Consider the following 27,553-nt stretch of genomic DNA (forward strand, 5'->3'; position numbering starts at 1 on the left):
ATTTAAAGATAGGAACATAGAGAATCTGAATGAAGTTGAAAAATGGAGTGAGGTAGTTTGTCCATGTGATGTGAACGGACTGTAGAGATTGACTCAGTAAAACGTTGCACTAGTTATTGTTGTGCAATATTTAAATGACTATAAAGTAGGAGATGTCTTCAACTTATGTTGTAGTTCGAAATTTCCCATTTACTACTTTGGCACACAGACCAAACATTTTACAAGTGCATGAATATTTGATCTTCAAAATGGTATGGTTTAATAATTTACACTTTAAACAGTATGTTATTGAATTACCACTAATAGGTTGTTTTTGATGCCTTCTCTTTCACGGTAGTTTAAAAAAATGTATACTCAAACCATGTTGTTTATAAAAAGTTTCTTAGTTATTGAGCTATTTTACTGTGTCTTCTGGTAAAGGCCAGAAAATTAGTATCCAAGTCAAGATTGTATAGCTTTATTAATTTTTGTTTACGTGTTGGAATCTATGAAGCCTAACCGTCTACCTCAAAGCGGTGTGCAAAGTTGTGTGTTCTGTATTGCTCTCCCATCATATGGCTAAGGTTGAAATCTATTTATAATGAGTTATTACTGAGGATGAAACATAAATTCAGCATTTTGGAGACCGAAAGACATTCTGTGGATCCAGCTTACATTTGAAAAAAGTGTTAAAGCTTACCCTTTCAACAGGAAAAGTCTTGGTCACTGATTTTTAGGATGTGGAAAGAGTGACTTTGGCCCATTTTGTGCAGTGTTATCAAGCTATTAGCTCAAGATTTCTACAGGGTGACCATGGTATTTCTTTCAATGGTAATAAAAACTTGGGTAGAAATTCTGCATTCTCCACTTATTTCCCATGTTTTTCTGGGAATCATCTTCGATGGTGAAAGTTGGATATGGGTGGAGTAGTCTGATAGATGTTTTTAGGTTCTTAACTAATTTGCTTGTATTTCAGGGCTGTTTTAAAAACAAGCAAAGTAACTAAAATTCATCCCAAAAATTAGGTTGTACTTGCAGCTGTAATGGGTTTCTAATTAAGTAATAGACTGTATTCATAATGTACAGTCACTAACAGCTCTCTGGGATTATGATAGAAAAACCTCTCATATAAGCTTTCTTTTCCTGTGATTAATCATGTAAATGATGAACAAATATTCTTGCAAAACTGTCAGTAGAAAGGGAGTTATAAATTGCTAGCATAATTAAAGTTTTTATTTCATAAAACTAGTATGTTTTATTTGTATCCGTAACAGAGTGTACCCAGTCTTACAAAGAAGTAGGGAAATTAGTAGCAGGCAAAGAAAAAGTAAATCCAGGAGTCGAGGTAAAGAAAGATCCAGAACACAAGAACGAGTGACAAGGAACAAAAGGGATGTTTCTCAGAAGAAGGAATTAAAGGCTAACAAAAATGTAGGTGATGATGTAAAAATCTTGGAAAATAAAGTTTTGGAGAAGCAAGAAACAGTTTCAGAAAACCTCAAAGATAAAATCTCACAGCATACTGTCTGTCCAGATAAACAAGTGGCAGCTACGTCGGATCAGTCAGAGGATGTCTGCCTTGAAGAAACACTGTGTAAATCAGAAAAAAATGAAACACACTCTGAAGTCTTCAAAGAGACTGAACTAAATGCAGAACCCCAGAGTAAGGAAGGAGAAAAGACTAATAAATCCAAAGACATTTTACTGAAAGATACAGAAGTGAAGATGGAACTTACAGTTGACGATACTTTGGAAAATAAGGATGAAACAGACTGTGTAAAGTCTTTAAGTACAACGAAGCCGGTGGAGTCAGCAATTCAGTCAGAGGAAATAAAATTAGAAGAGATGAATGTGCCCAATGAAGTAAGGCAGTTTCCTTTACATAAGATTTTACATAAATTATCTTTTTAACATGCAAACAAACCTAAGAAATGTTTCCTTTTATCATTTTGTTAGATGTTTTTAGTATGCTGTTTTTTTATGGTAGGTCTATGTTTGCATCTCAATTTACATAATATGTATGCATTTGTCAGAAATTTCAGAAAGCAGTTTTTTTTTTATATAAATACTATTCTTCATTAATAGCAGATGTCTAAACCCTACTTACACTATTCAATGTAAATAAGGCTGAAGTGGCTACAATTTTTCTTTCAGCCAATTACTATTTTTACTCAGGCTGTTATCCAGAAATTCATAATGGTGTATTCACTACATAAGAGTGTTTCAGCATTGTCATCTTAAATGTCTTCATTTACAAGCGATGACTTGAATAAGCAAGGCATGCACAGAAATGTCACTGAAATAGCTGATCCTAAGGGTGGCATGATAACACCAACAACAGAATGCAGTGACATGTAAGTGGAAGAAAAATGTGCGCAGCTGGTAAAGGGTCATTATATGCAATGTATAGCACCAGAAACAAATGGAAAGTGAGAAATAAATGCTTTCAAGGTAGAAATCTAATAAAAGTCAGGAATTAGTTGGAACAGATACAGTATTTGCATCCTGGTTAGCAGTCTATGGACTAATTTTATTTGGTAATAATTGTACTAGACAGGTATATTTTGAGTCCAAGCACTATCTATATGGGTTTCACTTGATTTACTCTGTAGAAAATACATTTGAAAACATCAGTGGTTAAAAAAAGTTTGCTCTGCTGATTATGTAACTTTAAAAATAAAAATGAACGAAAGCACTGTGACACTTACATTTAACTGTTTGAAAAAATAAATTAGCAGAAGCAAATTTTACAGTTTTTGTGTCTTGACTCCATTGTAGCTCTTAGGTTACAGAGGATCAGTACAATAAAATCCTGATTGGTATAATGTTTGCTTTCCCAGGAAATCTCTAGCAGATTCAGTTTATATAACTGGTACACAGTTTGGTTAGGTTTAAACCTAACCTAAATGTGTAAATAGGGAGCTGCACTCAATATCTGTACCATCAAAGGTGATATAATGATTAAATTACAATTGAGTATCATTTAATGATATAAAAATATACATGAATCCTGAATCAGTACTTATCCCGATGTATGCCTATGTGTTTTTAAACTTTCCTCTCTGTTTTTTGAGAATTGACCATTTTTACTCTGAAACACCTGCTGTTGCTTAGTTATATTTAGGATCAGTAGGTGTCACTGGAAAAAGTCGATGACTCAGTGTCGTGAGGCAGATGAGCCAAGGGATACTTTTAATAGAAAATTTCACATACTCACACAAAAATAACATTTCACTATAGAGCTAAATACAGTCAAAGTAAAAAGTATGTGAACCCTTTGGAATTATCTGGTTTACTGCATGAATTGGTCATAAAAAGTGATCTGATCTTCATCTAAGTCACAGGTACTGATAAGAGCTTAAGCCAATGACACACACAAAATTCCTTTCATGTCTTTATTTTGCAAACGCATTCAATGTTCACAGTGGAAGTGGAAATAGTAAGTGAACTTTGGTATTTAATAACTGGTTGACCCTCCTTTGGCAGCAATGACCTCAACCAGGCACTTCCTGTAACTGCAGATCAGACCTGTACATTGTGCGAGGGGAATTTTAGCCCATTCTTCCCTACAGAACTGCCTTAACTCTTCCGTATTCTTTGGTTGCCTTCTGTATATGGCTCTCTTCAAGTCATTCCACAGCATCTCAATAGGATTGAGATCTGGGCTCTGACTGGGCCACTCCAAAAGGCGGAGTTTGTTCTTCTGAAGCCACTGTGCTGTGGATTTGCTGCGATGTTTGGGGTCATTGTCCTGTTGCATCACCCAGCCTCTTCTGAGCTTAAGTTGATGGACAGACCCCCTCACATTATCCTGGAGAATTTATTGATTAACTTGTGAATTAATTTTCCCCTCAATGATGGCAAGCTGTCCAGGCCCTGATGCAGCAAAGCAAGCCCAAATCATGTTGTTCCCTCCACCATATTTTACTGTAGGGATGATGTTTTGATGTTGATATGCAGTGTCCTTTTTACGTCAAATGAAGTTCTGCTTGTTCCTCCCAAATTGTTCAATTTTGGTTTCATCACTCCACAAACATTTTCCCAGTACTGTTGTGGAGTGTCCAAGTGCTCTTTCACAAACTTCAGGCGTTCAGCATTGTTCTTTTTTGATAGCAGTGGCTTCCTTCTTGGTGTCCTGCCATGGACTCCTTTCTTGTTCAATGTTTTGCGTATAGTTGACTCATGAACAGAGATGTTAGCCAGTTCTAATGACTTCTTCAAGTCCTTTGCTGTCACTCTAGGGTTCTTCTTTACTTCATTGCTGACTTTGCGTTGTGCTCTTGGGGTCATCTTGGCAGGGTGCCCACTTCTAGGTGGAGTAGCCACAATATCAGATTGTCTTCATTTATAGAAACTTGCCTAACAGTAGACTGATGAATATCTAAAATCTTTGAGATGACTTTGTAACCCTTTCAAGCCTTATGTAGATTAACAATTCTCGATTGTAGCTCTTCAGATAGCTCTTTTGTGCGAGGCATGACTCCCATCTGGATATGCTTCTTGTCAAAAGCTCAAACTCAAACTTTATAGTGTTTTTTATCAATCAAAGTAATTCTAGGCCACACCTCTGAACTTGCTTCATTAAATGGACTCTAGGTGTGCTAAATTCTGACTGCAATGAGCTTTTTAAAAAGTCATTAGCTTAGGGTTAACTTACTTTTTCCAACCTTCAGTTTCACAGTTTGAATGATTTATTCAGTATGGTCAAAATTCTCTGAAAATATGTGTATCTTTAGTTATAGGAGACTGTGTTTGTTCATTATTGTGACTGACATGAAGATACAACCATGTTTTACATGGGAATTAGACATAAATATAGATAATTCCTAGGGGTTCACATACTTTTTACTTTGACTGTACATTGTTAACCAGTGTTTTTATTTTACCCAAAATACAGCTTATGCTGTTTTTGTTTTGAAATGTTATACATTCTGTAGAACCATATGACTTGTTGAATTAGATTACTATTGTGTTTTTATTTAAATTAGTACCTGGTATATCCTCTGCAAAATTACTGCTCTATCATAGTTTATATGGTTACACCATAATATTTTTCTGGAATATGGAATATTCAAAAGTGGAAAATGAACATTATTGTATGGGGTAGAATTAAGACATATTAGCAAGTTAGTGCAATATGTAGCTGCCTCATTATAGACCTGAAAAGCTCTTAGTAATCAAAATTGACTTGTAACTATCTTTGCTTTGTACCAACTTTACTTCATAGGAAGAATTTCTTGATCCAGATTTTCCAGATACCATAGAGGATTTAGTAACATTAGACGAAGTTGGTGATGAGGAGGAGAGAATGAAACATTCATCTTCTAGTAAGTTTGTTATTAAAGTAAAAAAAAAGTCAGTGGAGATCTTGAAACTACCAAAATTAGGGTTACCATGTTCTTATTTTTCACAAAATTAAAAAAAAAAAAAAAAAAAGCTGGGTACAAGACTCAGAGACAAGACAAGACTTCACTTTACAGTAATGTGCAGGTTAATGGGTGGCAGTGAGACCTTCTGGATTAAGATGGCTGGAGCAAGAAATATGCTGATTTTCACAAGGTTACCAGTTTTTTATCTTTTTGTCATAAATGGTGATAACTTGTCACAAACACTGCTTTGGATCACTAATGGGAAGGGAATCAACAATGTCATCACAACCTGCATTTTACTTTGCTAAATGTTAAGAAGAAATATTGTAGGGTGGAAATTGTTTTGGGGAGTTGTTTTCTTTGGCATTTTTTGCACCATTTGGAAGTGACTGATTATTACATTACATATCAACACTAGAATTGCCAGAGCCTACAAAAAAACTCATAGATCTGTCCCACCTTAAATCACTTCTTAAATCCATTCGCACTTCTCCGCCATTGTCTTTTGTCTTCTAAATGTGCAGATAAAGACAAGCTGAAAACAGCCGACTATTCCATCCCCCCACCGACTTAGAACATGCAGGAACTTCTCCCAGCTCATGCCTTGATTGATTATCTGGGAGTGAAGTGGAGTTTTAGAGTGGAACTAATAGATCGTTATTTGGAACACACGCATTTCATGTGTGTTCCGTTTCTACAGTAATCTGTGTAAACACATTTTTAAAACAGAAATGTTTTTCATATTCTAGTAGTAAATGACAAAATGTAGGCATAAACTATATAATGTATGAAGCCTGAAGTCCAAATATCAAAGAAACACTTTCACGAAAGGTACAAATATAACAGAACAAGTGCGCTTTTATTCAAATATATAACTGCAGAAAAAAACAAAAGCCGCCTTAGTGTGCGACATTGACACTCATTTACTACGACGGCCCCGTGGCGCAACAGTATCAGTTGCTGACTGGGAATCAAAAGGTCACGAGTTCCATCCTGCACGACTCCCCATTTGAGAAGTGAACTGCTCTTATTTTTACTATTTTAGAGTAAAAAGATACAGTTGATTTCAGTCTGTAACAGCCGGTGTAATTTGATATTTGTAAAGGTTAGCTTTGTTTTTGTTTTGTTTTTTTTTATTCACTTTTCATTCTCTCAGTTGCGTTCAGGAGCCTTCCCTACCCCATCTGACACTGCTGTTTTCACATAAAGACGCGCTATAGCTCTGCAGTGTATCACGATACATACGACCACGTGTTTTTTTTCCCCCAATCTTGCCAGTCCCCACATTTTGCTGTATGCTGTTTCTTTTGTACTCCAGGACATGCAGAGGAAAGCATAGTAAAGATCAGTAACTTCAGTGCTATATGCAATCATCAGACACTCCCCATCTGACACTGCTGTTTTCACATAAAGGCGCGCTATAGCTCACCCAAGGAGCGCCCTTCCTACATTTTACGACATGTGTACTTGTTGCAGTGTACACACCTCTCTGTGCTATGGTTCCTATTACACTGAACAAGCACCTGTAATTTGCAGCTTTATTCATTATCTCAAAACAAATATATGTGACGTTTTGAAGAAATCATTTTATGATGCGAATAGTGCCAATCAGAAAACATTGTCGAAGTAATGCAATATTATTTGAAAACGAAGAGCATCAGATTCAGTGTGATTTATACTGGCGCTGTTACTTAGAGTTAGATCAGAAGCTGAATAAGCTTCTGTTCTGACTAAGTAAAAAAGCATGAATTAATCAACAGAAATAACTGTGATTTACATTTTAAACTTAGAAACGATTTACAGTGCATACCAATTTATAAATTTTATATCCGTTTGAGGCTACAAAGAAAAAAAAAACTTCCTCCCCAGCGGGGAATCGAACTCTGGTCTCTACGGCGCGGCAGGGCTGCCGTGCTCTGAGTCAGCAAATCTCAGCGTTATGCCACGGAAGGTGTTTATTTGATGTTTGGCCGTCAGGCTTCACACATTCTATAGTTTATGCCTACATTTTGTAACATTTATTGCTAAAATATGAAAAAGTTTCTGTTTTAACAATGTGTTTACACAGATTACTGTAGAAACGGAGCACACATGAAATGTGTGTGTTCCAAATAACGATCTATTATTTCCACTCTAAAACTCCAGTTCAGTCACTCCCAGATAATCAAACAAGCCATGAACTGGGAAAACTTAGGGAACGTTTTGCAATGGTGAGGGATGGAATAGCCGGCTTTTTGCTGCTCGTCTTAATCGGCACATTTAGAAGACAAAAGAGAAGTGAAAATGGTTTTAAGGTGGGCCGGATCTGAGTTTTTTCATAGACTCTGATAATTCTAGTGTTAAGGCAGGTTGGGCTACAATAGGTTGAGTAAATGGGTGTTTAGGAAGTCAGTCAAGTCCATTGGAAGTTATCCAGCTTGCAAAATGTGTCCCAGACTGACTGAAATTAATAAATATGAAAGGGTTTAATTGATATACTTTTTATTTTTTAATAGCTAGAACCAGTGAGTCTGTAATCAACTCCTCATATACAGTAAATGTTTTGTAAGGTTTTTGTACATAGCTACTTTTTGCTCTTTTCTCCCTACCTTCCACAGCTTTTAAATGAAACCAATAGAAATTCATGTATATTCCATAACTAAACCATAATTTGTTTTGGTCCTGTTATTTATGCATGTTGATAATAAAAGTCTGCCCATAGGATGTGTTTTGAGTCATAGGAGTCAGTCTAACCAGCTTACCTGCATTCTCAGCCGTACCTTTTGTGCTTGGTTGCATTTTGCCACATACTAGATGCTCACACAGAAAATACTTTTAACTGTCATATGAATCTAATCATTATTCACTAGGATCAGATAAAAATATATAATTGTGTTACTGTTAGGAAAGTGTAATGCCATTTGAAAGTTGTTTCTAATGTGCATGTTCCTTTAATGGGAAACACTGCAGATATGGGTACTACCTGTGTCTAGCTTAAATCTAATATAGTTTTAAAATGTGATATATTATGAGCGGAACGTGAGTTCATTTACTGTATATCTTGAATAATTATTGGCAGTTCTACATTGCTTGATGAATAATATACCATACATATAGCCTTTGGATCCTTATGCTTCTCTCTTAAGCAGACATCAGAAGATATATTAGTTTTGTATGTATTTAATTTTAAGTACCCTGTTGTTCAGTATTAAAAGGTAATTATTCCTTTGTATTTTTTCCAGGGGACCCACTGAGGCAAGAACAAGTTAGTGTGCTGTTTATTTTTATGACTTATTTAATACTTAGCTACTCTAGTTTAAGGAATGAAAACTTAAAAATGACATAGCTCTGTTTAGACTTTATGTAAATACTTATATTTTTGCATGTCAAATCAGGTGATTATTTAATAGCTTAAATAATAATAAGGCTTGAGTATTTTGCATCATTTTGTAATACGATCCTCAAAACATCTATCATTTTCTTTTGTTTTACAGAAACATTGCTGAAATTTATCTTTCTCTGTATGTTTTACAAAATGAAATTAACTTAATTGGTGTTTCCCAATACTTTGCAGGGAGGAAGGGTGGTTACTGTAACACATTATGAAAGATTAAACAATTATGCATCAGGGATTCTTAGGCTTGCTGAACCATTTGGCAAAGTGATGAATTATATGGTGCTACATGAAAAGAAAGTGGTAAGTAGTTGAACAAAGGTGAATACATATTCTCAGTTACCACTAAGATGACAAGAAGGTTCTATTTAATGCAAGTTTTCTATAGTGATGACAAATTAACCCCAAAAACTCATTAATAATTGTTTTGTCTTGGTAGAGTAATATATTACTCTACTTTCCCCTTTTGTAGTATTATGTAGCCTTTCTCAGAATGTCTCAGATCTCACAGACTTACCACTTTTTATAAGGTATTGTCCCATATAACTTCTCCCCACCTTCCCTTCTACATGTATAACCTCGGGCAATTAGGTGTAGTAAAAGACAAGCAGGAGTTAAGTTATAATTTAAACAATGTATTATTGATAATATTCATAAATAATAAAAACATGCAAAGTACATTTGAATATTGGCAACCATACAACCTGATAAATGGTGATGTGTAGTTTCAGGCGGCACACAGACTTGTTAGTTACTTAAAATGTGTCTAGTTAAGGCATCATTTTGTGGTCAGCTTTCTTCAGAACAGGCTGCATGCCTGTATCAATATGGCTGCTGAGCTGTGTTCTTCATTGTGTTGTCCTTTTCAGTTCATGCATCAGTTTGGTAAGAGAGAGGAAGTGAGCAAATTTATAGATTTTCTATCCAACCCCTAGAGCCAATAGGGCATCATAGTACTTAAAGTCTTCTGATATAAGCCAGTTCCAAAAAGCCATATTTCAGACCAATGGGGGAATAGAACACCTTCACACCTGCCATCCCCCAAAACCATATATTAAGGTAAAGCTTGACAGTTAGGCAGTCTGGCTTTCCTATGGGGGTTGACTGAGAAGCAGCAGAGAAACATTAGCCAAACTTGTCTGAGGTATTTCCCCCCAACTGTGTCATAAAATTCAGAGACACTCATTCCTAAAAGGGGGGGGGGGTAAACATGAATGCTTCTCACTAATGTAACACTAATATTACATTGCTTTGACTAAGTTACAAATAAAGACATACAAAATATTTTATCAACTTATATGCAAAATATCACATCGCAACAATAATCAAGTTATTCAAGTAACATCTATTCATCCATTTTTCAAGCACTGTTAATGTAGTTCAGAAATTAGAGTACTGTACACTTGAGATGCACAGCTTGCTTTTGCAGAACCTAAGATATAATAATACAGAAATCTTAAAATACATACCTTGGTTTTGGGTGCAGGGAACAGTATGTTTTTGATAAATTTTTGTTCATCTTTGCATTCTCTATATTCAGGTCATGTGTGTTGCAGACAAAAAATGAATCTGTAAAGGGGAAAAAGAGGAACAAAAGAGAGAATCTCCAAGTTTAGTTACGTCTGTTGAACTGGCACACCACTCTAGAAAATATTAAGCCATGTCCAGTGTACCTGTCTACCACCTAAATTTTGTGCTGTATTGTTTAAATAGTATTTTGTGGCAACACCCAAATTCAGTTTTACAGAATTTTTTATTTAATTTAAAGGCCATTATTACACAACATTAAATATTTAGTTGTTTCACTGTAAAACATATATAGGCTGTCTGTGGCTCCATTTAGTAAACAAGAGATGTGTGATCACAATTCTTCTGAACTCAAGGATCCAAAATAATCATAACTGGGAAAAACTAACAGTTTCTTTTTCTCTATCAGTAAGAATAATGTGAGAAAAGAAATTTCCTTCATACCACCTTGAGAACAATGTCAAGTGTGAAATACAACAGGTGTCTAATGTACTTTACAAACTTTACAGAAAGAAAGGTGTTCTATAACTAGAAATGTAATGTAATTACTTTCAGAATATCAGCATGGCTTCAGTTATTACCTTATTTGATTTATTGGTGGAAATAAATCCTTTCCTTGGATAGGGTGACTTTGGATGAATAGACTGACCATTTAGTGCACTAAATGTCATTATAAAATAAATACAACTGAAAAATTAGGCTGAACTATGTTACTGCAAATAATGAAATACAGTCATTGCATACCTAAGCTTTGCTATTTATTTATTTATTTATTGATTGATTGTGTCATTTATATTGTAATCAAACAACACATTTAAAAGAAAAACATTTCAGGCATTGTATGGATTATAAATGATGTACAGATGTACAACAATGCAATCAGTTACAGAAATCCATAAAAAAATTAGATTTGTGTTTGATAACAGTATTAAAGCTGAACTCAAAAAAGGGCATTTGCTTAATTTGTAAGCGACCAAAAATTATATTATGTTATGCAAGTGTCCCCCTATGCTTGACTTGTGGCCTGCGTTTTTCAGGTTACTGTCCTCTCTTCAGTTGATTAATTTTCCACTCTGTGAGAGAGACCCAGCCAGTCACATTATAGTAGCAATTCAATTAAGATAAACAGTTGGACTGCAGACCAAATCTGAACACCTTGTGTTTTATTCAATGCAAATTTCCCAAAAACATGTTTGTCCTATCATTAATTATATTGGGCTTCAAGTAGATAAAGTATAAAAAATATCCAGCACTCTTTAAAAGTACAGATTGTATATCAAGCATTACCTGTCATTACAGTTGAACACAAAACCAGAAAAAAACCTTCATCCAAACCAGCAGACATACAGTTAGATCCATAAATATTTGGACAGGGACAACTTTTTTCTAATTTTGGTTCTGTGCATTACCACAATGAATTTTAAATGAAACAACTCAGATGCAGTTGAAGTGCAGACTTTCAGCTTTAATTCAGTGGGGTGAACAAAACGATTGCATAAAAATGTGAGGCAACTAAAGCATTTTTAACACGATCCCTTTCAGGGGCTCAAAAGTAATTGGACAATTGACTCAAAGGCTTTTTCATGGGCAGTTGTGGGCAAGTCCGTCGTTATGTCATTATCAGTTAAGCAGATAAAAGGCCTGGAGTTGATTTGAGGTGTGGTGCTTGCATGTGGAAGATTTTGCTGTGAAAAGACAACATGCGGTCAAAGGAGCTCTCCATGCAGGTGAAAGAAGCCATCCTTAAGCTGCAAACACAGAAAAAACCCATCCGAGAAATTGTTACAATATTACGAGTGGCAAAATCTACAGTTTGGTACATCCTGAGAAAGAAAGCAAGCACTGGTGAACTCAGCAATGCAAAAAGACCTGGACGTCCACGGAAGACAACAGTGGTGGATGACCGCAGAATCATTTCCATGGTGAAGAGAAACCCCTTCACAACAGCCAACCAAGTGAACAACACTCTCCATGGGGTAGGCGTATCGATATCCAAGTCTACCATAAAGAGAAGACTGCATGAAAGTAAATACAGAGGGTGCACTGCAAGGTGCAAGCCACTCATAAGCCTCAAGAATAGAAAGGCTAGATTGGACTTTGCTAAAGAACATTTAAAAAAAGCCAGCACAGTTCTGGAAAAACATTCTTTGGACAGATGAAACCAAGATCAACCTCTACCAGAATGATGGCAAGAAAAAAGTATGGAGAAGGCGTGGAACAGCTCATTATCCAAAGCATACCACATCATCTGTAAAACATGGTGGAGGCAGTGTGATGGCTTGGGCGTGCATGGCTGCCAGTGGCACTGGGACACTAGTGTTTATTGATGATGTGACACAGGACAGAAGCAGCCAAATGAATTCTGAGGTGTTCAGAGACATACTGTCTGCTCAAATCCAGCTCAATGCAGTCAAATTGATTGGGCGGCATTTCATGATACAGATGGACAATGACCCAAAACATACAGCCAAAGCAACCCAGGAGTTTATTAAAGCAAAGAAGTGGAAAATTCTTGAATGGCCAAGTCAGTCACCTGATCTTAACCCAATTGAGCAGGCATTTCACTTGTTGAAGACTAAACTTCGAACAGAAAGGCCCACAAACAAACAGCAACTGAAAGCCGCTCCAGTAATGGCCTGGCATAGCTTTAAAAAGGAGGAAACCCAGCATCTGGTGATGTCCATGAGTTGAAGACTTCAGGCTGTCATTGCCAGCAAAGGGTTTTCAACCAAGTATTAGAAATGAACATTTTATTTCCAGTTATTTAATTTGTCCAATTACTTTTGAGCCCCTGAAATGAAGGGATTGTGTTTAAAAAATGCTTTAGTTGTCTCACATTTTTATGCATTTTGTTCACCCCACTGAAATAAAGGTGAAAGTCTGCACTTCAACTGAATCTGAGTTGTTTCATTTAAAATTCATTGTGGCAATGTACAGAACCAAAATTAGAAAAAAGTTGTCTCTGTCCAAATATTTATGGACCTAACTGTATGTACCCTGTATAGCTATATGCGCCTTCCTTTTATCATCCCATTTAGGAAAACATAAACTGACAATATTTGGGAAAAAAAAACAGTAATTTTATATGTATGAAGAAAAAATGAAAAATAGAAAAATAACTTAGTTTATGATTAGGTTTAAGGAGGTAAGAAACTAACAAAACGATTAATTACATTTCACAAAGTTTTTATGAAGTATACGAAAAGTGTAGTGTATTACACTAACAGGTTTGCCTTGGATAATGCAGAGAGTCATTTTCTAACCTGCTTATTCCTGAACAGGGTCTCAGGGATCTGCTGAAGCCTATCCCAGCTAGCATAGGTCACAAGGCAGGAACAAACCCTGGACAGGGCACATATACATTGGATACAGTTTTTCATTCCAGATCAAATGGAGTTGAACAAACCATAAATGCCCGAAGTTGGCAAACACTGCAAAATGTTAAGGAGAGGAATATTCCATTGCCCAAGTTACTTTTCTACTTTACTTGTCCCTAGAAAACCTCTGTAAAACGTAGTTTATTACTGTTTTTTCTGTCTCTTAATAGTTCAGGCTCAAAACTTGAATCATTCATTGTATATCAGTCAGTATTTAATACAATATTTTGTTTCTTATCGTTAAATTTCTTTCAGATAAGTTGTTAACTTTTATTTTTAGTGAAATAATTGCGCCATTTTCTTTTTGCTTTTAAGTCTGTCTTGGAATTGGACTCTACAGATGCAGCAAATAAAATGGTGAATCACTATAGGGAAAATGAAGGACTTGTTTGTGGGCTGCCTGTTAAAGTTAATTTGTCCCAAACATACAGAAAAGTGAAGGTAAGCACTCTACGTTGTTTAGTAGTGTAATTGTTTATTTTTTGGTTATATATTTGTTGCAGATTGTAAAAATCCCATTTAATTTTACCTCATTATTTTTAAAACTAAAAAAAACCCTTGAAGGAAATAGCTGATAGTAACACCAAGGTTTCATTTATAATTATCCTGAGCAAAATATATACAGTCATGTGGCTGTAATTGGGATCAGCCATTTGGTCGTATGTTAGTCACAAAGTGTGTATGTCATTGCAGCAGAGGTTCTGTGGGTCAGGTATGGGTCAGTGGTATGCATATTTTAACTGCTGGTACATTGTAGCACAAACTGATTTCCAAGTGTCAGCGGATGCACACCTGGGGCCTCATGTATAACGCCGTGCGTAGAACTCACACTATAACATGGCGTAAGCACAAAAGCGGGATTGTGCGTACGCACAGAAAAATCCAGATGCAGGAATCTGTGCGCACGCATACTTTCACGTTCTTCCACTACATAAATCCCGATTTGCGTGAACAGTAACGCACGTGCACGCGCCTTCTGTCCCGCCCCAACTCCTCCCAGAATTACGCCTCTTTGAATATGCAAATCAATATAAATAGCCTTCTGTGAAAAGACAATGGGAAAAGCACAGGGGAAAATATAAGAATTTCAGCGAATACCAAGTGGAGGCAAAGGAAAAACGTACTATTTGTTGGTTTAAACAGTGGTATAATCAACAAAAGAAAGTTGATCGAGTGACAGAGTGTCGGAGAAACTCGAAGGCTCAACTTCACAAAGTCGCACAGTGCCCGAAATAAAAAAGAAATCACATATCAAAGTCGCCATGAAAAGGCGAGTCGTAGCCCACCGTCTGAGTGTCATATGAAAGCGTATTAGGGTACAAACAAAAAACATAGGCACACAGTGGGACAAAAGCACGAAATGTCAACTTTAATCTCGAAATTTCTTAAAATCGTTTATTTTACTAGTTTCTCAAGTAGCATGTTAAATGCTTTTTTCTGTGTTTGATCTTCTATGTGCTCTGTGTGTGTGAATCACTACGTGCTTCCGTTCTTTCTCTTTCTCCGACAGGACACAGAATGCATTACATTCGAGATATTACAGCTCTCTGAATAATTAAAATACTGAGATGTATACGTGATATCATTTTCATGATGATAGGAATGAAAGCATGTTATTAAACATGGGAACACGGTGGCGCAGTGATTGTTCATATCTCACGCAAGAGGCTTGTTGCACCATGTGTGACCTTCGATGAAATAATTTATTACAGAAGTACTGTCTCTTTCAAACGTACTAACCTCCAATTCCTGTCCATACTTTTCTTTCTCCAATCGCCACACAATCAGCTCTGTAATAGACGTGAAGCCATTTGTAAGCTTAGAACGCCGATTCTTCAAAACTTTTAAGGAACATTGAAATATCTTCGTAGTACATGTTTAATTATTCTATTCGTCTATCCTTCCAGTGTCGCGTCAGCACCAGCAAGAATACAGCGCAAGGCAGGAGCTATCCGTGAACTAGCTAGCGCTGCGGCACCGTGTCCTCACATGTTTAATTATTAGCAATACAGATTATTTAAATGAAGTTAAAGTTTTATCTGTATACTATAAGCAACATATTTTGCTGCATTTCATCTTAAAAATGATATTGTCATCATACTGTGAATTTCCCATCGGGATTAATAAAGTATCTATCTATCTATCTATCTATCTATCTATCTATCTATCTATCTATCTATCTATCTATCTATCTACGCGCTTTATAAAGTGGCGCAGGTTGTGCAATATTATAACTGTAGTGCAAGTTTACAGTGAGGTGATTGAGTGCGTTTATAGTTCTTGTGATGAAACTGTTTCTGAAACGCGAGGTCCGTACAGGAAAGGCTTTGACGCTTTTTGCCGTGGTTGAGGTAGTGTGTACTTGAAACTGTATACCGATAATTCTCTTTCCGATCATCTGCTGCTGTGATTCACACTCAGATACAGTGATATAAATACTCCGAGTGGTGCAGTGAGAGTAATATGGAAAAAAATGATCCGCAGTGGCAACCCTTAACGGGAACAGCAAAAAGAAGAACAAGATGCAGTGAGCGTAACAACGCTAAAGCAGTTCTGGTATTTGGAATACTATGGCTATTCCCTGGCCCATTATATTGCAGCAGGTTAATTACAATCAGATGTATTACACTAATAAACAATATGCAGTTAATTTCAGTATATTTATAAAGCCGCGTCAGGAATGTGGAGCTAAGAAAAAAAGGATGAGCACACAGGAACAGTAGTTTGACCATTCTGTGGACCATTATATTGTTACAGGTTAATTACAATCAGATGCATTAAATTTATGAACGATATGCGGTTAATTTCAGTGTATTTGATAAAGCCGCCGCCATGGATGTGGATCTAAGAAAGGGTGATCACACAGGAACAGTAGCACTGCTTTGACGCTGGGTGCCGCCAGTCTGCAAAACCGGGCGGATAAATTGCGTACGCCAAGGAATGAGTTACCGTGGAAATGTGCGTGGCTTTACGCCAAGTTTAGGTTTTATACATCGCGATTTGAGCGTGGAAAGGTTCGTACGCAACATTTCTGTGCGTACGCACCGTTTATACATGAGGCCCCTGGTCTCTAAGGGAAGGCGATACGAGTCAAATGCATAGGAATTAACTATATGGAGGAGGTGCCAATCAAAAAAAACCCTTAGAGAACTCACTAAGAGTTCACATGAGACCCTGTGAAATAATAAAAATAATGAGACTTATTACTATTTATATCTCCTTGATGGAAGAAAAAAGTGTGAACCATCTGCACAGATTGCAAACAAAAAAAAAAAAGATTTGCCAACTGTGTGGAGTGAGACTCTTCAAGGTCAATGATTTTTTTTGCTATAATATTGATTATAGCATCAGTACAGTAAGGCAGATAACCAAGAGACTGCTACTTCTGCAGCTCTACCACCACTTCTGTCACCGCTTCTAAATAGTGCATCATTCTATGTCTCACAGTGCTGATGCAAGTACTTGATAAACAAAAGATATATGACCTTTGTGCCCTCTAGCAGCTTCTTTTGGCAAAATCTAGAAAATTAATACGCTACTGTTTTTCTATGGCCCCTGACTGTAAGCTCAGTTGTTTGTGAATTGGCGCATGACTGTATATATGTATCTATGTATGTACATACATATGTACAACACATTTCTTGCTGTTAGTTTCTTTCATAGCTGCATAAGATTACTAATTGATTATTTTTTAAACTACCTTTGGGTTCAGCATGTTGTTTTGTTACACTTTTTAGATATTGAGAGTCCTGGATTGTTTGATTGTATGTATTACCATCCTGTTTGTGGTTTTTAAGTTCCTCATAAATGTACAGGGACAAAAAACGCTATTTTAAAAACACTATTTTGGTTGGGAGCCAAGGGTTGCCTTCTTTTACAGAAATATAAGGTACTTGTTAGAAGCCCTTACAAAGTATGGGATATCTTATATCTTTACATTCACACATTGGATGGCTTCCCCTTAAGTTAATACTTATGTAAGGACTGCATTATCATTCAGGCATTATGGTCTGTCTTTAAAAATGGAAAAAAAAAATACAATTAAATAAAAATATATCTTTTATGTTTGCTTATATTTTGTTAAGGTAAAGGGCCATTTGGAATTAACCATTCTTGTTGAAATATACAACTTAAAGTATGAGACAGAATTTTATTCTGCTTGTTTTCTTGCTATAGCAAAATGTTGTTTTTTCTATTAAGTAGATTCCAGCAAAACAGTACAGTAATCCCTCCTCCATCGTGGGGGTTGCGTTCCAGAACCCCCAGCGAAAGATGAAAATCCGCGAAGTAGAACCCATATGTTTATATGGTTATTTTTATATTGTCATGCTTGGGTCACAGATTTGCACAGAAACACAGGAAGTTGTAGAGAGACAGGAACTTTATTCAAACACTGCAAACAAACATTTGTCTCTTTTTCAAAAGTTTAAACTGTGCTCCATAACAAGACAGAGATGACAGTTCCGTCTCACAATTAAAAGAATGCAAACATATCTTCCTCTACAAAGGAGTGTGCGTCAGGAAGAGAGAGAAAAGCAAACAAATCAATAGGGCTGTTTGGCTTTTAAGTATGCGAAGCACCGCAGCAAAAAGCTGTTGAAGGCGGCAGCTCACACCCCCTCCATCAGGAGCAGATAAAGAGAGAGAGACAGAGAAAAACAAACAATCAAAAATCAATACGTGCCCTTCGAGCTTTTAAGTATGCGAAGCACCGTGCAGCATGTCGCTTCACGAAGCAGCTGCACAGAAGGGAGCAACGTGAAGATAATCTTTCGGCATTTTTAGATGAGCGTCCGTATCGTCTAGGTGTGAGAACAGCCCCCCTGCTCAATCCCCCTACATCAGGATCAGAGAATGTCAGCGCAAGAGAGACAGAGAGAAAAGTAAGTTGGGTAGCTTCTCAGCCATCTGCCAATAGCGTCCCTTGTATGAAATCAAACTGGGCAAACCAACTGAGGAAGCATGTACCAGAAATTAAAAGACCCATTGTCCGCAGAAATCCATGAACCAGCAAAAAATCCGCGATATATATTTAAATATGGTTACATATAAAATCCGCGATAGAGTGAAGCCGCGAAAGATGAAGCGCGATATAGCGAGGGATTACTGTATACTGTTTTCATTTGTATTATTTTAATAATTATATCTACAGATTTTTAAAGATTAAAATTAATACTATGAAGTACCTTATTCCTTTACAGTCTACAGGGAGAGTTCTTTGCTTGACATACCTGCCTTCATCATGGTACACTGATAATGAAGTTTTAAGGCTTGCTAAACCATTTGGAAAAGTGATATGTTATTTTCTTCTCAGAATGCGTGGTGAGGTATAGTACTTTTTCTGTTTTTTTCTCTACATCTTTATTACCCTCTTGATGGGTAACGGTTATAGATTACAGCATATACTTCACTGTCATTGTTTATTAGGTCAAATGCTATAACTTGTATTTTGAAATGTGTGGTGGTAATAAAAATTTAATAGTGAAGCATAATTTTAATTGAAAGTAAGGTAAGTAAGCAGAAAAAATACACTGGAAAACATAATATAAAAGAATATACCTCCAAAGAAAGACAAATCAGAATGTTAAGAGTGGTACTTAAATGACATACAGAATGAGAGAACAATTTACAGTAAAATGATGTACAGTGCAATGATAATAAAAAAATGCCCTTTTTTCTGGGCTGCATTATTTTATTTTCCAGTGTGTTTGCCCTGCATTTTTCCTCTTGGTAAGAGTTTTTTTTTGTAAAATAATGATTTTGGTAAGATGGTAGTTGTTTTTTTCATAATTTTGAATGATGCTTTGTTTTTTAGGCATTTCTTGAAATGGAATCCTGGGATGCAGCTTTTAAAATGTTTCAGGCTTACAGGGAGAAACCTCCCCTTTTAAATGGAAAAATATTATATGTTTCTTTAAGCAAGAAGTATGCAAAACTTTCCAAAGGGTAAGTTATAAATAATAAAGACAGCTATTTCAAAATAGTTGAAATAGCCCTTTTCTTTGTGGGATGTTTCATAATAATGTAAGTATTATTAATGCAAGTATTATTGATCTTTTCGTTCCCAGTACATTAATATCTTAAAACGATGAAAACCTTGAGCACTATACTGTGAGAAAATGTTTTTGTGCAATTCTTATATTGTTACTTTGTATTATTATACATAGAATGAGAAATGCATGGAATCTTTTTTAGTTGAGGGTTTTCAGTAAAAACGAAAGGCTTTAAATCATTAACACTCTTCACTCAACCTTGAAGAATTTCCTGTCTATTTGGTTTGACTGTTTGCATGATTATAAAGTTTTATGATAACCTGTTTTTGTAAGTGGCATTTCAGAATCATTGACCCTTGTACCCTAAGTTCTTGTCAATAAGCCGCGGCTTATCTAAGGAAAAAAGTTGTGAAAATGAAAAAATAGAATATCGGCTTATACATAAGTCCGGCTTATACATCCATCGCGGGGGTTGCGTTCCAGAGCCACCCGCGAAATAAGAATATCCGCGAAGTAGAAACCATATGTTTATATGGTTATTTTTATATTGTCATGCTTGGGTCACAGATTTGCGCAGAAACACAGGAGGTTGTAGAGAGACAGGAACGTTATTCAAACACTGCAAACAAACATTTGTCTCTTTTTCAAAAGTTTAAACTGTGCTCCATGACAAGACAGAGATGACAGTTCTGTCTCACAATTAAAAGAATGCAAACATATCTTCCTTTTCAAAGGAGTGCAAAGCAAGCAGTCAAAAAAAAAATCAATAGGGTTTTTGGCTTTTAAGTATGCGAAGCACCGCCGGTACAAAGCTGTTGAAGGCGGCAGCTCACACCCCCTCTGTCAGGAGCAGGAAGAGAGAGAGAGAGAGATTGAGAGAGACAGAGAGAGACAGATAAAAAAAATCAATACGTGCCCTTTGAGCTTTTAAGTATGCGAAGCTCCGTGCAGCATTTCTTTCAGGAAGCAGCTGCACACAGCCCCCCTGCTCACACCCCCCTACGTCAGCGCAAGAGAGAGAGAGAGAGAGAGAGAAAGTAAGCTGGATAGCTTCTCAGCCATCTGCCAATAGCGTCCCTTGTATGAAATCAACTGGGCAAACCAACTGAGGAAGCATGTACCAGAAATTAAAAGACCCATTGTCCGCAGAAATCCGCGATATATATTTAAATATGCTTACATATAAAATCACAATTTAAATGACCGCTACGCGCTCGTGTTGACTCGGCGACGCCCAGAGCAGAAAGAACGCGCTCCGGCCGCTCCAACCGCGCCATGCGGGGAGTGAGAGAGACGGCAATATCTCACACTCTCTCCCCCCTTAAAGAAATTAAATGGGCGCGAGTGAGACCACTGACCTCCCTCCCTTCTATTAGTTATAGGTTATAGTACGTTCGGCTTATCCATGAGTCCGGCTTATCTATGATACGATTTTATTTTAAAAATTCGTATGATTTTTGGTCTCCGGCTAATACATGAGTCCGGCTTATAGACAAGAACTTAGGGTACATTGAAAATGCATTATGTTAACTGTCCCAAGCAAGTGAATATAGAGCATCAGATTTGATTGTACATTTCCAAACCACTTATACACAGATCCACTGGAAATTGAATGGTAGATTCCAAATGAGTTTCTTAGCAATACTTGTAACTGTTTATAAAATTGTAGCTTTTGGAATGTATTTACTTTATGGAATTTACGCACTTACATTGACATGTTAAGTTGTAGGTCATCAAATTCATCTTGAGTGCATCCAGTTTCCTATTCTGGTTACTGAACTGTAACCAAATCTACCTGCAGTCACTGTGAGTGGCATGTTTTCAGGAAGAATGTATGTGCCTGTGCTGGCATATAAATTTCACTATGGAAGTCGAAACAAACTTTATCTTGAAGTCTTACAAAGGTTTTTACATTGCTTAGTGTTGAGATTTTTCACAAAATTAAAATCTGGAAATGATCAGTGTTCAGTATTTTTCTCACTCACAAGTCTTTTAAACTGAGTGCTTATAGTTCAAAGTTGTGCCTAGAGACCAGATTTTTATGTCATTCATAAAATTTTGTCCAAATGTAAGAATAATAAACAGTAAGAATTTCCTTTTTTTATGTAATTTGCTTTTTTAAAATTTTTTTTGTATAAGAATTGGTTGAAATTTAAATTTATATTGTACAGTAAAAAGATAATCCCATTCAGCTCTACCAAAAACTTTTCCTGTATCAAGAGATAGCAGTACCTCAGGAAGCTTGAAGAACATATCGTGTTTCCCCAAAACTAAGACAGGCTCTTATATTAATTTTTGCTCCAAAAGATGCACTAGGGCTTATTTTCAGGGGATGTCTTATATTTATTCATGTACAGCAATATACTGTATATTTATCCAAATACAGTCATGTCATCTTCTTGTGGAATATCGTCATAACTCTCCACATGCAAACCCTGAATTCCAGCCTGAATTTCTTGGAACATCAGCCGCGTTTAGGTGCACGCTTCGATGTTTGATTAATGGTTCGATGTCGTACTGACATACAAATGCATTTGTGGTGCTTTTATATTCAAACGTCGCATATTCCCCAAAGTAATGACGCAATATATTTTTGAAGTCTCACATACTGTCTTCTGTGCCGTCTTTTTTTTTTTTTTTTTTTTTGCACCTTTACAAAATACCATCAGAATGTATGGCGGCATATTTGAGCCACAGAGAAAAAAAATAACAACATAATGAAAATGTCTATTTTGTGATTAAAGTAAAAATTTCGGCTTTAACCTCGAAATGTCCACTTTAACCTCGTAGTTTACTTTATTATTAAAGTAGACTGTCGTAAACGTCATCTTAAAACCGACTCAGTTGTTAAATCGCTACGCGCTTCTGGGGCTTCCTCCTGACCTGACAGCAGCAATAGATCGCCACACAGAACACAGTAAATTTATGATATTCCAGCTCTCTGCACATTTACAATTCTTAGATTTATACTTGATATCACTTTCATGATGAAATGCATTAAAATATGTATGTTACATTTTACAGATAAATCGTTAACTTTGTTTAAATAGTGAATACTGTTAATAGTTACACATATGGGGTGGCAGAGCGGTAGCGCTGCTGTCTCGCAGAGAGTCACGTCCCTTGTGATCCCTGCCTGGAGTTTGCATGTTTTCCTGGTGGATTTCTACAGTGTGCTCAGTTTTCCATCCAAAGACATAAAGGTTTGGTGATTTGGTGAAGCTACAATGACACCAGTGTATGTGTGTGTGCTTGTGTTCACCTTGCGATGAGCTGATGCCCCTTCCACAGAATTTGGTTTCTGTCTTGCGCTGATGCTGCTGGAATGGGCGCATCTCCGAATTGATGGATGTAATCATTAAACACCCTTTTCAGAGATATTGTGGCAAGGTGTCCTCGGAATTTAATGGATGTTTCGGGCACATGCATCGCATCGCGTGAAGTATAAACTTAGCCTTAGGCGCCTTACTTTTCAGCTGATAATCTTGACTAGGGCTTATTTTTGGGGTAGGGCTTATATTACAGAGCAGTCTGAAAATCATGCTAGGGCTTATTTTCGGAGTAGGTCTTATTTTCGGGGAAACACGGTATTACATGTGAATGGTTTGAAAGTAAACACCTTCCTTTAACAAATCATGTTTGATCTTGGAAAATTATAGATGGAATGATGTCATCTGTTTTTTGCAAAATTGTTATAATCCTCGTTCAGTAATGAAACTGGCCTGTAGGTTGCACATTCTAGTGTATTTTTTGGGCAGATTGTCTTCTTCTTTAGTTTCCTTAAACATAGTTATCATTTCTAAACATAATCTGTGTGTAGCATATATAACCTATAGGCAGCAAGTTTGTGCAGCGGTTAACAGTACTGCTTCATGGATCCATAATACTGGTTCAAGTCCTACATCAGACTGCTGTCTGTGAGAAATTTGCATATTTGCTCCATGTCATTTTTTTTCTCTCGCTTCTATACTTTTCCTCAAATATTTCCAAGAAATTTCAGGTTAGAATGACTACCAATTCTAAATTTCCCCAACAGATGTGTTAGTGTGGGTGTGTGCACATTAGTGAGTCCTCCTTACTTTAAAAAAAATAAATACATGATGTCCAGATCAAACACTGAAATAATAAAATATAATTCGGCACATTTTCATATTAATTTCTCATATAAACATCTTAAATTTACTTGTAATAAAATATAATTTGGTTTTATAAGTTGCAAAGGTTTTACAAACACAACAATTGAAATTTAGTGTTCTAAATGTAACACTGTATTAAACTAAAAATCTTGAGCGGGCACAAATTATTTAAAGATCCAATATAGGGATTCTTTGCTATTAGCGAAAAGCCTTCTGGTTCACTTGTTAGAAATATAAAACCACTATTGTGCCATTTATGAAATCCAACATCAGGACTTAGCTATGAAATAATGTCTTTCAGATTCTTCTACATGATTTTTTTTCAAATGTTTCAAATTATTCATCTCATTTTAATGAATAAAGTCCAGATGGTGAATTTTCAGAAGTATTAATCATTTTGTGATTTTCTATTAAAAGCACGGCTGTGCAGTAATATTAGATTAATATCTATATTTGCACATAAAGGGTTAAAATAACTATCAGCATCAGATCGATGACCAGATTTGACCCATAATTCAAACCCAGTTACTTGATGACACGTTCACTGTGTTCTGGATGAGCAAGACATTTTGACAACGCTGAGCCACTGTGCAAAATTGTCTACTGTGTATAAGTTTTTCATAGTAAGTGAGAGCAACATAACATGCCATTTGATGCAATACAAGTTTGACTAATGTCTTACATGAAGGGACCAAAGAATAAAATTTCAATTCCGCCATCTTAATTACACACTTGAAGACACTGACCACCCTGAGAAATGTATAGAATTCCTCAGAGGAAAATCCTGCACCCCCTTGCACATTATCAAAAACTGTAGTTGCTCAGCCTGTTGATCAGTTAATTAAAAAAAATCAAAGAAATTTGATAAAGATAGTCCTAATGCTAAAACAGTTAATGCAAAGATAATGAAATTTTTTGCTCTCGACAATCAGCCGTTTTCTGTTGTAGAAGATATGGGATTTCTGAGGCTGGTTAAGCATCTCAAGCCCCATTTCTAGATACCCAGTTGGGGTTGTTTCTCTGATGTAGTGCTTCCAGAGCTACATCATATTATGAAAAGTCATATGCACAAACTCCTTGCTGATGATGTTACAGCCATAAGCTTTACCACTGATATATGGACATCTGATTCAAGCCCTATTAGTTTAACTACTCAGTGGACTGAACAAAATTTTGAATTACAGAAAGCAATCTTGCATGCCCAAGAATGCTCTGGATAACACACAGGTGCTCACTCCCAGCGACATTTAAAGGAATGTTTGAAACATGGAAAATACCCAAAGAGAATGTTCATGTAGTACAGTAGTACGAGACAATGCACATAACATTGCAAAGACTATGGAGGAATGTAGGATCCCAAGTTTTCCGTGTATGGCTCATACTTTAAAGCTTGCAGTGAATGGCAGTGTACTATCCCAGTGCATCGTCTCGGATATATTTTAGTGATTGGCAAAGAAATAGTTGGTCATTTTAATAAAAGCGCTCAAGCTTCACATGGGATGCGGGGGTGCATGGTAGCATGACAGAGTGCCACTGTAGGTTGACAGGGTGATTGGCTGTCCTTGCATTCCTGTGCAGATCACTTGATTGCCTCATGTGTAGGAAGCTGTAATCAGTGCCAGTGCACCTGCATCCCTAGAAGATGTATATAAAAGGAGCCTGAGGAGAGAACAGAAAGATTGGAGAGACAAGGAGTGGAGGTTTAAACAAAAGAAAGGAAAGTGGAGTCAGTGTGCTTTGAGAGTAGTCAAACAGTCCTAGAGAAGGAGCATGTGGTCGGTGCTCAAGGTCGGATAGAGGGGTGACTTCTGCTGAATATCCCAAGTACTAGGAGTGACTGAGTACTCTTGAGTTGGATTTCGCCTTTAGTCTGGAAGGTAGAGGTGGATTGGGGACAGATGAGGCTCAGCACCCCACTGTGTTTGTTGGCAGGCGTCTCTGCTTGCTGCAGAGATTTAATGAGTGAGCTGCAGAAACAATATATATATATATATATATATATATATATATATATATATATATATATATATAGAGAGAGAGAGAGGCACCATGGCTAGTGATGGATTTAAGAGACTTGACCCTGCCTGTGTTTTTAACCTCATTGTTATGGATTATTTATAGACATCTTAACCATCACTTATCACTCAGTTTTATTTGAATATTTATTTATTTATTTATTGAATGAAACACTTCACACCTACCTCTTGACTGTAAGTGTCCTTATTTGCCCGGTTCATTCTTGGCTTTGACTATGACGTTTTCTGTGTTGGAGAGGTGCCAGGGACTGCAGAGCCACCCTGGACTGTCAAACTGCCCGGGTGAATAATGTAAACTGAATATTCAACAACACCAGACAAAATTGCCTTCTGACACTAATCCATATTAACCATTACCAAGTGTATAAGATCTATTGGAGAAATTCCATAGTTTCAGGTTTTAGTCTGTCTTGAATAAGTGTGTGTGTGTGGCAACTCTTTTGGAAATTTGAGCTTTTTGGTAAAGATTGAAGGTGTATGTAGGTATATATTCCTCACTAACTATCCTAAAGTGGTCAGTTGTTTTTAATAATTCTGTTTTTGTTTTTATTTTTAAATCTCTGTGGAGTTCAATATTATTTGACCTAAACATACATTTTATGACTAACTCTGTGTTATAGTTAGTCTAATTTAAAGAACTTTGAGAATAATGTCTCACAGTCCAAGAAGTTCCTCTTCTAGTAGGAGTGGCTAAAGGCACCTCAAGTGTTCCAGAAAAGTTTGGTCGGTTACTTCAAATTCTTTAACGATTGAAGCATGTTCAGAGATCACAACCACTTCCAAAGTACATAATAAAAATAAAGTAGTAAATAGTTTTTATTTTAAAAAATCAAATTGTATTTCTGTTGCAGTAGAGGTACGAAAGTTTAATTGTGGCGCTGAAAGTTTTAAAAATCTCAATATTAGTCTTCTTTGTTGGAAGTACTAATATAAATATATACATGCCGTGTATTAATAATTAAACACAAAAAAATAAGAGACTGAATGTGGACGGAATATTCTAGCAAGGTATTTAAAAAAGTTTAAGAGAAACTGCATGTTGTAGCAAAAACATCAGCACTATACATAATGGAGCCATCACTTTCAAATTGTTACGTCTGAAGTTTGATGTCTTCTTAAAATAAATTTCTAGGCGGAAATTGATGGTTTAATATAATTTGAGCCATAGTAAAATGACAGGAGGCTAATTGTCATTTTTAAAGTAGCATGTCTGTAAAACGTACAGATTTCAGATACTAAAATATGAAGCATTGTTTTGGTCATTTGTTATCTTTGGTGGCTTGGAAGTCGGTGTTATTTGTAACTTGTCATCGTTTTTTTCCTCTTTTTTACCTTCTTTTTGTTGTTCATTTCTGAGTTCCTGTTGAAAATGGTATGATTTAATAATGAAAAAGACACTAACTACACTAATTTTTCTTCCCTTTTCCTTCAGGTTTAAGCCCCAGTCTCCTCCTCTAGAACGAGACAATTTTCCTAAGCGTTCTAAAAGGGATTATTCAGAGAGCCATAAGGATAGTCGTAGAAGTAAAGAAGATACAACCACACCATCTGGAAAAAGAATGTGTACATCCAGATCTCGGAGGTCTCCACGCAAACTGTCAAAAGAAAAAGAAGAATCTGCCATCAGCAAAACTAAAAAAGATGCGCATATAGTAAGAAAATTAAGTTCAGAATCCTATAGTCATACATTTTAACTAGGTTTTAATGGCAAACTGATGCAGTGTAAAACACGCAGAAATTATTTAAAGTGGAAACAAAGTGTA

At 36.3% G+C, this 27,553-nt stretch overlaps 1 protein-coding gene across 3 annotated transcripts in view; it reads left to right on the plus strand.

The window, feature by feature from the left end:
- The window catches only part of LOC114660142 (matrin-3-like), an 80,089-nt gene that overhangs the window by 48,142 nt on the left and 4,394 nt on the right, over window positions 1-27,553 (plus strand). For 2 of the 3 annotated variants that reach the window (XM_028812642.2, XM_028812641.2), the window contains exons 9-16: window positions 1,254-1,842; window positions 5,207-5,306; window positions 8,570-8,592; window positions 8,902-9,024; window positions 13,941-14,066; window positions 18,827-18,952; window positions 19,441-19,571; window positions 27,223-27,442. In XM_028812642.2, the coding sequence (XP_028668475.1) occupies window positions 1,254-1,842; window positions 5,207-5,306; window positions 8,570-8,592; window positions 8,902-9,024; window positions 13,941-14,066; window positions 18,827-18,952; window positions 19,441-19,571; window positions 27,223-27,442 (1,438 nt within the window). The remainder of the gene's footprint in view (window positions 1-1,253; window positions 1,843-5,206; window positions 5,307-8,569; window positions 8,593-8,901; window positions 9,025-13,940; window positions 14,067-18,826; window positions 18,953-19,440; window positions 19,572-27,222; window positions 27,443-27,553) is intronic. The other variant, XM_051933822.1, reaches the window with a different exon arrangement.

The sequence above is a fragment of the Erpetoichthys calabaricus genome, chromosome 11, assembly GCF_900747795.2.
Source record: "Erpetoichthys calabaricus chromosome 11, fErpCal1.3, whole genome shotgun sequence".
NCBI classification, from domain to species: domain Eukaryota; kingdom Metazoa; phylum Chordata; class Cladistia; order Polypteriformes; family Polypteridae; genus Erpetoichthys; species Erpetoichthys calabaricus.